Source organism: Triticum urartu, chromosome 6A (assembly GCF_056163025.1).
Source record: "Triticum urartu cultivar PI428250 chromosome 6A, HENAU_Tu73, whole genome shotgun sequence".
Classification (NCBI taxonomy): Eukaryota; Viridiplantae; Streptophyta; class Magnoliopsida; order Poales; family Poaceae; genus Triticum; species Triticum urartu.
In genome coordinates this window covers 173,565,483-173,582,612 of record NC_141878.1, presented here as the reverse complement: position 1 = coordinate 173,582,612, position 17,130 = coordinate 173,565,483, and the positions used below count along the sequence as shown (strand labels likewise).

The window sequence follows — 17,130 nt, the reverse complement described above, 5'->3', positions numbered from 1 at the left end:
TCAGCAACTCTAGACCCCTACGACATACATCCACGCATTTGACACAAGTGAAAGAAAACATTGCCTATTTGCACGTCCAGTATAATGTCTTGGAGCTGAACTCCTCTTTTTTTTTTCCTTTTTTTTTTGCGGGTTCTAGTAGTATATACAGTATGAAGCAACCAACACACCGCGTATGGAAACGCTCCCAGGCATTGCATATCCCGAGCTCGCCATACATATAAACTGCCAGATCAAGGAGACGGTGCATATATATCTTGTAACCAGCTAAAAACTCAAAAGAAGAGCCACAGCATTATTTGAGGATACATGTACGCAGCTTGATCAGCACTTCAGCAGCACCGTTGCTGCAGCGACTCGTCACATTCTCCAGATAACTGAAGCTTACTCCGCTGATACAAGCTTACAACGATTGGGCTATCGCCTTTCAGAAATGAAATGAAAAGAAGAAAGGTTATCTCTCGCAAAAAGGGTTTATCATTGGATCACATGTCCTCCCTGGAGAGAGCCTGTCACCACCGGAGGCCCGCTCTGGAGAGTGTCGTCGTCGCCGGAGGCGTGCTTTCCATCATCTGTGTCACTTTCAGGCCCTTCACCACCTCCAGCATGGTCGGCCTCGCCCACGGGTCGTCAGCGGTGCAGCCCCGGGCGATGGCGAGCACGCGCGCCATCTGCTGCCTGCACGCGCCCGAAGCCGGCAGGAGGCAGGGATCGAACACCTCCTTCTCGCGGCGGCGCGCCACCATCCACTGCACCCAGCCGACGAGGCTTCCGCCGCCTTCATCCACCTCCTGCCCCGTTGGCTCCTGCCCGGTCAGCAGCTCTAGCATGACGACGCCGAAGCTGTAGACGTCGCCCCTTGCGGTGCATCGCATCGACAGCCCGTACTCCGGGGGGATGTAGCCGAGCGTGCCGGCGAGGTTGGTGCTGACATGGGTCTCGCACGCGCTGATGATCCTCGCGAGGCCGAAGTCGGAGACCCTCGGCTCCAGGTCCCAGTCCAGCAGGATGTTGCTCGATTTCATGTCCCGGTGGATGATATGGGGCACGAAGCCGTGGTGCAGGAACGCCAGGCCCTTGGCAGAGCCAAGGCATATCTTAAGACGGTCTGGCCATCCCAGCGAGTAGGCTGCGTCAGTCCGGTTCTTCCTCAGCCATGCCTCGAGGCACCCGTGCTCCATGTACTCGTAGATCAGGAACCGCTCATCGCCGGAAGCGCAGTAGCCAAGGAGGGGAACAAGGTTTGGGTGTTTCACCTTCCCAATGGTCTCTATCTCAGCTTGGAATTCACGGTTGTCCTGGAGCTGGTGGCCACCGTGCAGCCTCTTGACAGCAACTTGCCGGCCTCCGAAGAGTGCTGCCCTGTAGACAGTGCCAAAGCCACCGTCGCCTATGATGTGTAGATTACTGAAATTCTCAGTGGCTTTCAAGATATCATCTGCGGCGACCCTCATCAGTGAGTGCTCAAATGTCGCGAGGTTGATACTCAGAGGTTCCCGTGACTTCTTCCCTAGGAGTTTGCTCCTTAAGGTTTCCTCGGAGGTCACCATGGTCTTGCTCGCAGGTACAAGAGCCCACGAGGACCTTCTCTTCAATAGTCTCCGTCTCAAGTAAACCCCCAGAAGAACCAATAGAATGATAATGATCGTAATGCCACAGACGATTGCCGCTAGTGAAACTTGATAAGATGGATGAGCCGCCTTGTGATTGATGTTATTAGCAGCACAGTCCGCTAAGTTGTACGTGCCAACGATGTGGTTACCAGAGAAGTTGGCAAACACAAGGTTAAACATATCACATATACCACATGGGATGGTGCCACTGAAATCGTTGCTTGATAAGTCAAGATAGTTCAAAGTGGTAACATTGCAGACAGCTGAAGGCAGGCTCCCATTGAGGCTATTGCTGTGGATATCAAGAGAGGTCAGCCCTGTGAAGTTGGAGATAGACACATCGAGGCTCCCTGAGAAATGGTTATTGCTTGCATTGAACGTGTTCAGGGCACTCACGGATCCTTCATCCCCATCGGGACAGGAGAATAGGATTTCTCCAGAGAGGTTGTTGTTACTGACATCCAGACGGCTTAGGTGATGGTTGCAGAGCAAAGACTGGGGTAGATTGCCAGTAAGCGTGTTACCCGACAAGTTCAGCTTATAAATTGCAGGAAGAATGTGGCCTATCTCAGCAGGAATGGATCCATTCAGGCGGTTATTAGACAGAGAAAGGCCCTGAAGTTGTACAGATGGCGCAGACCAAGGAAGCATATGTCCTACTAATGCATTGAAAGACAGGTCAATGGTTGCAAGACCCATCAGCTCGCCAAGCTCTGCAGGAATAGTTCCATTCAACAAGTTGCCTTGCAGGTATAGTTCCGCCACTACAGCACAATCCTTGATCGTTGTTGGGATCTGACCAGTCAATTGGTTGTATGACAGGTCAAGAAGTCGTTGGTGCTGATAAAATCTCAAATCAACGTGAGACGCGTGCGAGAATCCCACACAGATCTCGGAAGGGATAGTGCCTGACAGCTGATTATTAGACAAAGCCAAACTATTAAGCAGTGTCAAGCGTGATATCTCCCTTGGGATGTGTCCGGTCAGACTGTTATAGCTCAGGTCTAGCGTGACGAGGTTTGTGCAGTTGAAGAGCTCTACCGGGATGTTCCCAGACAACATATTGCAACGCAGAGACAATGTTATCAGACTCTTTAGAGTGCCGACCGACCGTGGAATTGGTCCTTCCAAGTAGTTATTGTCAATCCGCAGAATCTTCAAGTGGGAAAGTTCGGCAATGCTCTCAGGGATCATGCCGGTGAGGTTATTGTCACTGAGATAGAGTTCCTGAACAGTTGATGACTCCCAGAACTTGTCAGGCAGAGACCCCGTGAAATTGTTCTGGGTGAGATCCAGGCTTACTAGCGGTAGCTCAGCCAAGTATTCTGGTATCTCACTACAGAGCTGGTTAACTTGCAAACTCAGTATAGTGAGGTTCCTGCATCCTTTGAATGTCTCCTTGATACTCCCTGTCAGATTGTTACTATACAAGTTGAGTGACCGCAGAGAGATAGCTTGACACACCCCGGCAGGGATAGGGCCTGAGAGCAGGTTCTTTCCGGCAGAGAATTCAACCAAATGCTGCAAAGGCAGCAATGGCAGAGGCCCACTGAACATGTTGTTCACCAACGATATGGACTTAATATTCCCCCAGTTTTGAAGCCAATCTGGAATGTGACCCGACAGTCTGTTACCTTCCGCTTTAAAGCTGATAATAGCTTCTAACTCTGCAAGTTCTTCAGGGATAGAGCCAGTAAAATGATTGAAGGACAGGTCTATAACAGTAATCTTCTTGCAGTTACCAAGTTCTTTCGGTATGGCCCCAGTGAGCCCTGCACGAACTGCTAACAATTTAATTAGATTGCTCAGTTCACCGACAGATGTTGGGAGTTCAGCAGTGAAGTTGTTCCCTGATATATCAAGAGTCATCAAGCTTTCAAGACCACCGATTGACCGAGGTATGGCACCATTGAACTTGCAGTTGGAGAGTTTAAGCACTTTTAGCCGCTTCAGGTGACCAATCTCTTCTGGAATGCTTTCAGTGAAACCATTGTTCATTAAATTTATAACTTCCAGGTTTTCTAGTTGACCAATCTCCTCAGGAATTGGCCCAGTCAAACCGTTTGACGACAAAACAAGTCTCCTGAGGTTCACCAATGTGCCTATTCCAGGAAATATTGATCCAGTGAGGCTGTTATTGCTTGCGGCAAGGTATGAGAGCCGGGTCAGATTACTGAAAGCTGCCGGTAACGACCCACTGAATGTGTTCCTGTTAAGGTTCAGAAACTCCAGGTTCTGCAAGGTTCCCAGCTCTGGAGGAAGGCTTCCAGAGATGGAATTCATGGACATGGATAGCTTAGTGAGGTGCTGAAGCTGACCAATGGCAGGGCTCAGTTGTCCGGAAAGGCAGTTTTTGTCAAGCACCAGTTCTTTAAGCATCTTCAAGTCAAATAGTGAAACTGGTAGGGGGCCAGCGAGCTGATTATTGCTCAGGTCTAGGTACTGGAGCTGCCGCAAATTTCCCACAACTTCTGGGAGCTCACCATTGAACTGACATCCACTGACCTTTAACCGAACAAGCAACTGGAATGTCCCGATGCATGACGGAAAGGGGACATAGAGTGGCACATGGGACAGATCTATGGCCACAACCGCGTCTCCCGCACAAGTTATACCTGACCAGCTGCATGGAGGAGTTTTTGGATCAAACCAGTCATGGAGAAAGCCTTTCCCTTGAGGAATTGCATTCCTCAGAGCAAATAGATTCCTTTTATCAGATTCCGGCGATGCAGATATACGGATAATACAGAGAAGTTGGACCAACAGGTAGAGGCTATCCTGGAAAAGGAGGGGACAATCAAGAGTAAGTATCAGTGCTGAGGTAACAGAGTTTTGAACAATGACAATACATCAAACCAATAAATCTTGCAGGCAAACAAATGAAATAAGGTGCTAAAAAATATCCCCTCCGTTCCTAAATATAAGCCCTTTTAGAGATTCCAATACCAACTACATACAAAGCAAAATGAGTGAATTTACACTCTAAAATATGCCTATATACATCTGAATGTAGTCCTTATTGAAGTCTCTAAAAAGTCTTATATTTAGAAACGGAAGGAGCACTTGGCAGAAAAAACTAATCAGGGCATCTTCCATGAGCCAATAGACGATCGTGGATTCAACAAAGCAGAAGGTGATTCAACAAAGCTTAAGCTGGTGTTCTAGATTGGTATATACATATGCTAAATAAGAAATAAGAAATTACTATGTAAGATTAAGAGTCCCAGGCAAGGGGAATCTGGATACATGCCAATGTAATTCTAAATACCATCGCCAACTTCCAAAGAAATTGCACGTGCAAGATTGCTCTTGTACAAACTGTCCAGATATGTCATGCCATTTGCAACACTTACCTGAATATGCTACTCTGTCAGGGTCAAAATGTTCATTTTACATTTCACATTTGTAGCGAAATGCCCTTCCTTGGCTGTTGTTTTCACATCCACACACAGCCAATACATCGAACAGGTTGTGGGCGGCGGCGGACAATCCATCACAGCTCTTTCCTTCTCCCTCTTCTCCGGCAATGCTGCCCGGTTCTCTTTCACCTCGCAGCTGGGCTCACCGGCAATCGTCCGGCACGTCATGACGTTCCTCGCCGTCAGTCGTCACCCCCGACCCGAGGTGTTGGCCTCGACGGTCCTGGTGATCGCGGAGGCACCAGACGGGGAAAGGGAGCCGCCAGGGCCGGGGCGATGACGAGGGACAGGCAGAGGTCGGCGCGCGGCGAGGGGGCGACGGCGGGAACGGATAAGAGCGCGACGGGAAGCTGCAGCGTCGCGTCCCTCGAGCTACAGCGAGAGGCCTCCATCGATCTGCGGGCCGGCGGCGAACGGCCGGCTACTTGGCGTTTACGCAGTGCGGAATCCTGACCGGCGAAGCTCACGGTGAGCTATGGCGGCGGGTAGGGGTGGCGGTGGTGGTGGCGGGACTGGAACGCACAAACTTCTATCTTGGCGGTGGGTAGGGGGGTCACTGCTCCGCCGTGTTAAAATCATTTTAACTGTAAATTGGCTTTATATTTTTTGAGCAAATAAAATGGCTTTATATTGAAACGACCTCCAGAAGACCCGTATATACGGAAAGTTCACTCACTGAGGATGTGTCACTTGAACCTATACCTGGCCATGGGAAGCCCGGCCCGGCCAGCCTGACCCGAAAAAGCCCGACCTGGCCCGGCCTGGCGCTGCTCCCGGGCCGGGCTCGGGCCTAGATTTTGTGCCTGATAGCCGGGCCGGGCCAGGCCTGGGCCCGTCGTTTTTGCATTTTTCTGAAGGTCGGGCCGGGCTGGCCCGGAGCCCGACGGGCTTTTACATGTTTGGGCTGGGCTCGAGCCCAAAAAACAGGCCCGATGGCCGGCCGGACCGGGCTCGGGCCTGGGTTTTTTGCGTCAAGTTTGGCTAGGCCTGGCCCGAAGCCCGGCCCGGCCCGAGGTATGGCCAGGTATACTTCAACCCTGCCATTAGATTGATGTCTGGTTCTACAAATGGCTTTACATACAATTTAAGTTTAAGATCAACCACCACAGACATTACAACGCAACGCAGAGAGTGTGCCCTGAGCAAAACAACAAAGTCGCGTCTCGACCAACACCAGTCACCTCAAAGAGCAACAACTACAACCGGGCCTCCCTTCCTGACGCACCAACCACCCTAGAATGCCTAAAAGGAGATGGCGAGTGGATGGCGGGATTCAGATAGACCCAAGCAAGTTATCGTCTTTGACTCACCGGCAACGGCGTACATTGTGCCGATGAAGATCTACCTGGACCAGCGGCAAGCATAGAAGAGCCGCAACACAAAACCTCCAAACCATGTCTCCCCACACGAGGCTCTCAACAGTCACCATATCAGAGACACCGCCATCGCCGATCCGAAAAGGGGCCTAGGCTTTCGCCCGGAGACAACAACCCAAGCAAGAGGGCATGCCGACACACCTCCGCGACGCCTTGAAGGAGGGAAACGACACCCACAGGCGCCGTCGCCGCTAGCACCGGCCGAAGACGGGCAAAGATTTTCATCTGTAATGTCGCGCACTTCCAACCATCCCCACTGTATTGAGGCCACTGTCCATGTTGGGTTACTCCGCCACCGCCGCAGCACCTCGCCAATGTGATCAGAACGTCGTGGAACACCGACACACCGCACAACCTCCGTCACACAGCTCACCTTCCACCTCCGGCACGACCAAGACCCCGCAACACCAGAACAAATCTCGACCTCATGCAGTACCCAACCCACCAACTCCTGGCTGGCAGAAGCATAGCGGTTGCGGCTTAGAGCCCCAGATCCGGTCCAAGCCCTCTCCTTTAGCACCTGCGCCAGTGCCACCAGGAGGCCACCACCGCTCGTCCAAACACTGCAGCGAGGTCCGGCCGCTGCTCGCGCGGTAACACCTGGTCGAGAGTCGTTGTGCCTCTCTATGTCCGAGCGGCGTCGCCTCCGCCGTCACCCATGTCGGCTCCAATTGGACGGCACCCCCACGCCTGTGCTCCTCCACTATGCTCCACGTCGTGCACCGCCGCGCTCCGTCGTGCTTGCGCTCCTCACTGTGCCCCACTGCGCACCTCGCTGTGCCCCACACGTGCACCTCGCTATGCTCCGCCGCACCGGAAGAACTCACTCGCGCTGCCCGCTTGACGCCCTCCCCCGCACGAGGAAGGCATGTCGGGGCGCGCCGACCACACTCGTCGACTTTGTGGGCCAGGCGCCGCCGCTGCCGTCGGCGGCGGTGGCAAGGGGATCTCATGGAGGCGGGGGCTTCTCGGCGCTAGGTTTGGCACCTCCAGAGCCTCCCGAGCGAGCGGCCCGGGAAGGGAAAGGGGATCAAACTGGATTTTTCTTACAAGTAAACAAATAGGATTGTCGCCCTGGAAGGCATGGTGTGCCCCCTCTACCATGAACCCCATGAAACTGTCGATCACCTGATCTTCCGGTGCATGTCTGCTTCGTGGTTCTAGAACTCGGTTGGGATTGTTGTTCTTGAAAAAGCGCCGAAGTGCAAAATCTCCACCTCATGTACGTGCCAACCGCTGTCAGCCCCGACACTACCAATGCCTTCACCATCTTGTGTTGTTGGCAACTCTAGAAGCACCACAATGGGGTGGTCTTGGGGTTTAGAGGCCTCACACCCTCTCTCTCCCTCTACTTTGGAAGGCATGCCGGGATGATGCTACTCTTGGCGCTCACATCTGTCGACTGCCTATCATCCTGAAGCAGGCGGCCGGATTGCTCGTTGCTCGCCTTCGGACCCCCCCCCCCCCCCCCCGATGCCTTTGATTTCTCTTTTTTCTCTTTGGGTGATTCCATTTACCTTCTTTGTAAACATTTGAGATCTGCCTCCTTTTGGAAATATATTCAGGTGGGAAATGCTCGGATCCCCCCCTCTCCCTCGGCTTTGATTTTTTCCTTACAAAAATAGAAAAGGAAAGCAAAACTGAAACAGAAAAGTTTGATCGGATTGTTTATCACTCACGAGCAACGAAATGGCATCACACCTAACCGGACAAAACTCTCAAATATCAACGCGTAGAGCCAAGCCAAGAGTGCACATGTCCCTTTCTCTCTCTCAAATAATAATAAGAAGAATGGTGCACATGCATATGCAATTAATCTACTTGAGACAAGGATCTTAATTCTTAAACCGAGTAGAGTATGTACCTTCCAAAGCATGACTCTGTGCTTGATCAATTCTCGAGAGCCGTGACAACAACTCAACTGTTTGAGCAACGAGAAGAGGAACGAGCGACCTCCTCCACACCACTGCGGCTTTACTTAGGGGCGCTGACCGGCGGCGGCGAGGAAGAGGATGGAGAAGGAAGGAGCGCCAGAGGTAGCGGATGGGAACGCCACCCGTGTCGCCCTTCGGGGGGGGGGGGGGGGTAGAGGATTCCGAAGAATGTGCTTCCTATCCTCTGCACTCTATTCTTTCATCTTCACCACTGCAACCAGAGCAAGCCCAACTACACCAGATCTGGGTACCGCCAGAGCAGGCCAGAGCCTCCCGCCGCTAAATCCCTTGCTGCCCATACGACCAAGAGGTGCAACCACCACCGCCACCACGAAGCATGTCGGAAAGACAACCGTGCAGCACACCGCTGGATTGCTTGCCTTGGTACCCCCTCCCCCTCCGATTTCTCTTTTTTTTTGTGATTCACTTTACCTTTGTTGTGAACATTTGAGGGCTGCCCCTTTTGGAAATATATCCAAGTGGCAAATTCCTGACCCCCTCTCCCCCACCCTCCGTGTTATTTATATTTTACAAAAATAGAAAAGAAAAGCAAAAATGAATTCGTCGCTGATGAGCAACGAAATGGCATCACGGTGTGTTGTGGGGCGTGACTTTGTACCGGATGCTGTTGATCATCGCTTTATATATAAAATAGGGCAAAAGTCTTTTTTGATAAATGGCATCACGGTTAACCGGACAAAGCTCTCGAGTTCAATGCACAGAGCCAAGCCAAGTGTGCACATGCCCCTCTCTCTCTCTAAAAAAGAAGAAGCAGTGTGCACATGCATATGTGATTAATCAACTTGAGGCAAGAATCTTAATTCTTAAACGGAGTAGAGTATGTACCTTCCAAAGCATGACTGAGCAACGAGAAGTGGAAACGGCCGAGCTGATCTCACCCGAAAAGAGAGGGGAAAGAAATCCTGAAAACAAGGGATCCAAAAGCAAGCACGGGCTGGACCATGCATGCAAGCAATTAATTAGTTAATGATATCCAAAAAAGCTGCCAAGCAGTTACCAATTGGCAACCACTCTAAAGGATAAAGATTTGTTTAAGACACATTTATATATGCCTTAGTTATCGCACATCTAAATAACTCAATCAATTAAAAAAAGATAAAAAAATGCTTGCATGAATCTTAGCGTAAAATTAATGTCATTGAACTTAGATGTGCAATATTTAGAACACATTTTGATATGCTTTAGCAAAACTAAAAAGGGTAATCATCATTCAAGAATAGCAAAAGGAGTAGAGTTACGGTAGCATTTACTGACACGTCGAGCTATTGCGGCCGCTCTCGGCCGGGGCGATATGCAACCAGGGCCCTTTCAATTTATTACTCCCTCTATTTTTATTTAGTCTGCATATTAGGTTTGACCGAAGTCAAACTTTGTAAAGTTTGACCAAGTTTATAGAAAAATATATAAACATTTACCATAACAAATCTATATGATGTGAAAGTACATTCAATAATAAATCTAGTGGTATTGATTTTTTATTGTATATATTAATATTTTTGTTTATAAACTTAGTCAAAACTTACAAAGTTTGACTTTGACCAAAACTAATATGCGGACTATATAAAAACAGAGGGAGTACTAGATTTCGAAATATAGCAATAACTGGGCAAAATAATGTAGTACGGGATTGCAATCTTGAATAAATTTATTATAGGATTGAAAAAGATATGCCCCTTGGGTGTATACCTGCCGTGCATGCATGTCCCACAGAAGGCAAATTATATGTGAATACGAATAATAGTAGACTTCACGGCGATAGGACCAGCGCGTGATCGGTGTAACACACTTCAGGCATGCAGACCTCAGCGCGTCGCACACGTACGAGACTTGTCAAAATTCAAATGCCCCTGGCAATTCCAAACTCACTAGCTACTGTAGATGATATGTAATTCTTCTCTTGAGGATGTATAGATCGACCTGTAATTCCTTTTTTTATCTGTATATGTAATTCTGCTGGTACTGCAGATCTACATACAGGACAGGAGCGAGATCACACCATTCTGCACGATATGTAGCCCCGTCGGGATCGGCCTGGAGAGCTGGCGGAACAGCCGCGCATGATCGGCCGGAGCAGAGCAAGAGACGAACAAGGAAACAAACACGGCATCTCGACGTGGAAGGGCCATGCAGATATAGAAGGAAAATGGAAGAAGCGAGGGAGGAGGGAGGGACCGACAAGTCTTTGCTTACTCGCTCGATCGGTGACAGAGCCTCGCTCGATCGGGGTGCTGGCCACGTACCGCCGGCGATCGAGACGGACGGCGCCTCGATCGACTGTCCCCTGCGTGTTCGTACTGCCTTGGACTGTCCTGTGGTGAGAGCACGAGAGAGAGGCATGAGCGTGCAGCAAGAGAGAGGGCACGGAGAGACGGGAGGGCGCGCCATCTTGCTTTACCAGGTCTATCCCACGCGCGATGGGCGCGCTCGCCAACTCGCCGGCGACGTGTTCCAGGCGCGGCCACTCAGTCTCGGCGAGCTGGCGAGGAGAGGAGGAATGAAAGAGACAAATGACGGCGTTCCTGGGAGGGTGGCGGCGTATTTATATGGGTTTCGGCTAGGAACGGGAAAGAAAAGGGTGCATGCATGGTGGTAGTTGCCATCCCGGGCCTTCGCCTTGAATCCGCCGGCTACCTTCCATTTCTATTTGGCCTGCCACCTTGTGCTCCACACCGCGTTGCTGCCGATCTTGTTTTTTTTTTCAGTTGGGTTTCTCATCTTTTTGTCGGCCGTGTAGATCTCTGCTCTAGGAGTGGGTGGGTTCTTCCTTCTTTGTATCTGCCGGCGGCCAATACGGGGTTTGGATTCACGGTCTAGGGTCTAGGCTCGCCGAACCTCCACTATAGAAAGGGCGGGGTAGCGTGGCAGCGATTCAGATGTGACAAGTGAAGAGAGTCGACGTCAAGGCATGGACGAACATGTGGCGCATGGCGGGGAGCAGGGCGCACGCACCAACTTCACTGAAGTGTTTGTGACGGACCAGGGACGGCGACCGGGTATGACTCACCTACATAGTAATGATATTAACAATGTTGCGAGTGGGACGGGGTTAGAGTGTGGTGTAAGATATATAAGTAGTAGGCATTAAATTTGATGGCTATAGACAAAACAAAACAGGGATGAGATCACCTTCTGTGAGTAGCGGATGCGGGGTTTTTGACCTGAGGGCAGTTGCCTTCGAAATGGCAGGGGGGAGCTTTGCCACGCAGACAGAAGGATTTCACGGACGTGCTGACGTGAAAAGTTGTGATTGGGAAAAAGAGGTGAAACGGACCCACCCCATAAAAATCAGGAGGGAGTTTAGCAGTAAGTTGGAAGGGGTTCGCTGCGGCCCCGTAAAGCACCGTGTGTGTAGCATTTTTAAAAGGGGGGGGGGGTTGCCTAGATGGTAGAGATTTAGAGCATCCCTTTTTTAAGGTAACTACGTGTTCATAATAACAAATCACGATTATAACATCACAATAGCACAATTCTAGATAAAGCGAGGACACATATCTCGGTATGACTGAAAAAGGGACACCCGCTAAAATTCAAAATACAACCAAGCCTTAGAGGGTCACTTCACAAAGAACAACCATCAACCGCCTCCGACCTCTGTCGTCGTTGAATCATCGCCAAATTGGAAGGAGACGAAGAACTTTCACACCCTGGTTTAGAGGAGCACCATCGCGACAAAAGCCGCTTTATGAGCCAATGAAATAATCCGTCGCAAGCGACAGAACCATATCCGATGTGGCACGTTGGCCGGGGAACATCCCCATGCTTCCTGCTAGACACCGTCACCACCTTCTTCATCAAATAAAGTCGAAAAACAACACAGGGGATGCATGTTGTCGACCACCAAGCCATTTGTTCCGCTGAGGTCATCACAGCAACAGTCAAAGAGAACGACAATTCCCGGACCAAACCAAAAGAAACCAATCTCGTTGATCCAAGCGACCATTGAGGAATACATGCCATCGACTCTTTGACGCCGCCACGAACAACGCCGTCGTCGCCAGTGGCAGAGCTTGGGACACATCTTAGGAGGGGCAAATGGGCTGGGGGGGGGAACTAACATCAGGTTTAGGCTAGATTTCTATGAATCTATGGGCAATTACTTATGATAATATGAACAAATCTCCTGGGTAGGGGGGGGGGGGGCGATGGCACAGCTTGATATCCACTAAGCTCCGCCACTGGTCGTCGCAACACCTTTATTTAGCAGTACGCCGCCGCTGTCACCATCAAAGCCGTTGTGCCACGAGACCTAGCCCTATCCTATCTACAAGCCGACGATGAGGCACTGGGGCTCCCCAACCCTCCCGCTGCCAGAGCAGCAGACAGAGGGAGGGAAAGACCACGGCCTCGCCACCGGCGCTGGAAGAAGGGAAATAGATCCTCCTTTTGTGCCGTGTAGGGAGCGCGAGGAAAGTGAGAGAAGAAACCGTCCCCGGTCTAGGGCATCCCCTTTGAGTGTGAAGATAGTGATAGATGGTTATAGTAACAGTAGTTCTTCATTGTGAAGATGACAAATGAGGGCCCACGAACATGTCAATGACACATTATGTTTTCTCTTTTTTTTGTTGCAATCGATGCATAGTGTTATTTGTGACAACCATTAATCGACAATTGCGATCTTTAAAATCGTTCCACAACATCAATAATTATAGTCGCAACACACATAACTTTTACTTCTATCTAAAATGGCATCCATTAATTACCTCCATTTTTAGAAGTATAGAGAGTAGTATTTTGATGTTGACATTAATTCACGAAATGGATACAAATTTAGAACACAACCTCATCATATAGACATATCTATTTACCATAATTCTATATATTTGACATATAATGCATAGAATTACGAGGCACAACATATAACTTTTAACTTCAATGGAACAATGTACATTATGTCATGGGTGATATGCTTAGTATTGTAATATGGTTTATCATGTTGATAGTATATAGTTTTCGTGTTTTACTTTTATAGTCCTTTAGATCCACACTAATATGTATGGTGATGGTGGTGATTGCAGAACAAGAATGATAATCTATGAAATCCACTCTTTGGTGTCTATGTGTGGTGGACATGTTGGAAATATGCCCTAGAGTCAAAAATAAAGTGGTTATTATTATATTTCCTTAATCATGATAAAGGTTTATTATTCATGCTAGAATTGTATCAACCAGAAACTTAAATACATGTATGGATACATAAACAAATACCGTGTCCCTAGTGAGCCTCTACTAGACTAGCTTGTTGATCAAAAGATGGTTAAGGTTTCCTGGGCATAGACATGAGTTGTCATTTGATAACGGGATCACATCATTAGGAGAATGATGTGATGGACAAGACCCATCCGTTAGCATAGCATATGATCGTTTAGTTTATTGCTACTGCTTTCTTAATGTCAAATACATATTCCTTCGACCTCGGGTTTATATGGGTTTCGGTGAGGAACGGGAAAGAAAAGGGTGGATGGTGGGGGTTGCCACCCCGAGCCTTCGCCTTGAATCCGCCGGCTACCTTCCATTTTGGTTTGTCTTGCCACCTTGTGCTCCACACCGCGTTGTTGCCGATCTTGTTTTTTTTTCAGTTGGGTTTCTCACCATTTTGTCGGCCGTGTAGATCTCTGCTCTAGGAGTGGCGAATTCTTCCTTCTTTGTACATGCCGGCGGCGAATACGGGGTTTGGATTCATGGTTTAGGGTCTAGGCTCGCCGAGTCTCCACTATAGAAAGGGCAGGTGGCGTGGCAGCGATTCAGGTGTGACAAGTGGAGAGAGTCGACGTTAAGGCATGGAAGAACATGTGGCGCATGGTGGGGAGCGGGGCGCACACACCAACTTTACTGAAGTGTTTGTGATGGGCCGGGGACGGCGATCTGGTATGACTCACCTACATAGTAATGATACTAACAATGTTGCGAGTGAGACGGGGTTAGAGTGTGGTGTAAGATATATAAGTAGTAGGCATTGAATTTGACGGCTATAGACAAAATAGGGGTGAGATCACCTTCTGTGATTAGGGGAGGCGGGTGTTTGACGTGAGGGCAGTTTCCTTCAGAATGAAAGAGGGGTGTGGGCGGAGGGGGGAGCTTTACTACACACACGGAAGGATTTCATGGACGTGCTGATGTGGAAAGTTGTGATTGGGAAGAAGAGGTGAAGTAGGACCACCCCCATAAAAATCAGGGGGGAGTTTAGCAATAAGTTGGAACGGGTCCGTTGCAGCCCCGTAAAGCTCCGTGCGTGTAGCATTTTTAGGGGGGGGGGACGGGTTCCTAGATGGTAGAGATCTAGAGCATCCCCCGTTTGAGGTAACTACATGTTCATAATGACAAATCAGGATTATAACATCACAGTAGCCCAATTCTAGACAAAGCAAGGAGGACACGTATCTCGGTATGATTGCAAAAGGGCCTCCTAAAATTCAAAAATACAATCAAGCCTTAGGGGGTCACTTCACAAAGAACAACCATCAATCGTCTCCAACCTCCGTCGTCGCCGAATCACCACCGAATGGAAGGAGACAAAAAACTTTCACGCCGTGGTCCAGAGGAGCACCATCGCAGTAAAAGCCGCTTTGTGAGCCGATGAAACCATCCATAGGGAGCGACAGAACCATCTCTAATGTGGCGCGTCGACCAGGGGAACATCCCCATTCTTCCCACTAGACACCGGCACCACTGTCTTCATCGGATAAAGTCGAAAAACAACACAGGGGATGCCTGCTGTCGACCACCAACCCATGACCAAGCCATTTGTTCTACCGCTCAGGTCATCATAGCAACAGTCAAAGAGAACGACAAATCTCGGACCAAACCAAAAAAAAACCTAACCTCATTGATCCAAGCGGCCATTGAGCAATACATGCCATCGACTCTTCGACGCCACCACGAACAATGCCATTGAGATGGGGAGAGTCGCAACACCTTTATTCGGTAGTAGGCCGCCGCTGTCACCATCAAAGCCGTTGCGCAACGAAGACCTGGCATATCCTATCTACAAGCCAACGATGAGGCACCGGGGCTCCCCAACCCTCCCGTTGCCGGAGCAGTAGACAGAGGGAGGGAAAGCCCATGGCCTCGCCACCAGTGCTGACGAAGGGAAACGGTTCCTCCTTTTGCGCCGTGTAGGGAGCGCGAGGAAAGTGAGAGAAGAAACCATTCCTGGTCTAGGGCATACCCTTTGAGTGTGAAGATAGTGATAGATAGTTACAGTAACATCAGTTCTTCATTGTAAAGATGACAATTGAGGACCCACGAACATGTCAATGGCACAATATGTTTTCTCATTTCGGTTTGTTACAATCTGTAGGATCAAAAGTATGTCTAGAGGGGGGAGGGGTGATTAGACTACTTAACCAAATAAAAATCTAGCCTTTTCCCAATTTTAAGTCTTGGCAGATTTTAGCTACTTAACACAATTCAAGTAATTAACCTACACATGCAATTCTAAGAGTATAGCGGCGGAATGTAAAAAAATTTCATATGAAGGTAAAGGGAGGAGTTTGGAGGGAGCAAACGCAATGTAGACACGGAGATTTTTGATGTGGTTCCGATAGGTGGTCCTATCGTACATCCACGTTGATGGAGACTTCAACCCATGAAGGGTAATGGTTGCGTGAGTCCACGGAGGGCTCCACCCACGAAGGGTCCACGAAGAAGCAACCTTGTCTATCCCACCATGGCCATCGCCCACGAAGGACTTGCCTCACTAGGGTAGATCTTCATGAAGTAGGCGATCTCCTTGCCCGTACAAACTCCTTCGTTCAACTCCACAATCTTGACAGAGGCTCCCAAGTGACACCTACCCAATCTAGGAGACACCACTCTCCAAAAGGTAATAGATGGTGTGTTGGTGATTCATAACCCACAAGTATAGGGGATCGCAACGGTTTTCAAGGGTAGAGTATTCAACCCAAATTTATTGATTCGACACAAGGGGAGCCAAAGAATATTCTCAAGTATTAGCAGCTGAGTTGTCAATTCAACCACACCTAGAAACTTAATATCTGCAGCAAGGTATTTAGTAGCAAAGTAATATGATAGTAGTGGTAACGGTGGTAAAAGGTAACGTTAGCAAAAGTAATATTTTTGGTATTTTATAGTGATGATAACAATAGCAACGGAAAAGTAAATAAGCGAAGACCAATATATGGAAAGCTCGTAGGCAATGGATTGGTGATAGAGAATTATGCCAGATACCATCGATCATGTAACAGTCATAACCTAGGGTGACACAGAACTAGCTCCAGTTCACCAATGTAATGTAGGCATGTATTCCGAATATAGTCATACGTGCTTATGGAAAAGAACTTGCATGGCATCTTTTGTCCTACCCTCCGGTGGCAGCGGGGTCCTATTGGAAACTAAGGGATATTAATGCCTCCTTTTAATAGAGTACCAGACCAAAGCATTAACACATAGTGAATACATGAACTCCTCAAACTACGGTCATCATCGGGAGTGGTCCCGACTATTGTCACTTCGGGGTTGCCAGATCATAACACATAGTAGGTGACTATAGACTTGCAAGATAGATCAAGAACTCTCATATATTGATGAAAACATAATAGGTTCAGATCTAAAATCATGGCACTCGGGCCTAGTGACAAGCATTAAGCATAGCAAAGTCATAGCAACATCAATCTCAAAACATAGTGGATACTAGGGATCAAACCCTAACAAAACTAACTCGATTACATGATAAATCTCATCCAACCCATCACCCTCCAGCAAGCCTACGATGGAATTACTCACGCACGGCGGTGAGCATCATGAAATT

At 49.0% G+C, this 17,130-nt stretch overlaps 1 protein-coding gene across 2 annotated transcripts; it reads right to left on the bottom strand.

Moving 5' to 3' along the window:
• Positions 1-251: 251 nt before the first annotated feature.
• LOC125516676 (leucine-rich repeat receptor protein kinase MSP1-like) lies at positions 252-8,771 on the bottom strand. Of its 2 annotated transcripts, none has more exons than XM_087527295.1 (2): positions 8,273-8,771; positions 252-4,391 (listed from the first exon to the last, which is right to left on the bottom strand). In XM_087527295.1, the coding sequence occupies exons 1-2, from the start codon at positions 8,282-8,284 to the stop codon at positions 513-515; spliced, it is 3,891 nt and encodes a 1,296-aa protein (XP_087383421.1). In that variant the 5' UTR covers positions 8,285-8,771; the 3' UTR covers positions 252-512. The 2 variants fall into 2 exon arrangements, 1 of the variants encoding a protein (XP_087383421.1); XR_015607797.1 differs by lacking the exon at positions 8,273-8,771 and adding an exon at positions 4,967-5,587 and having other exon boundaries at positions 4,258-4,391.
• Between the last annotated feature and the right edge of the window lie 8,359 nt (positions 8,772-17,130).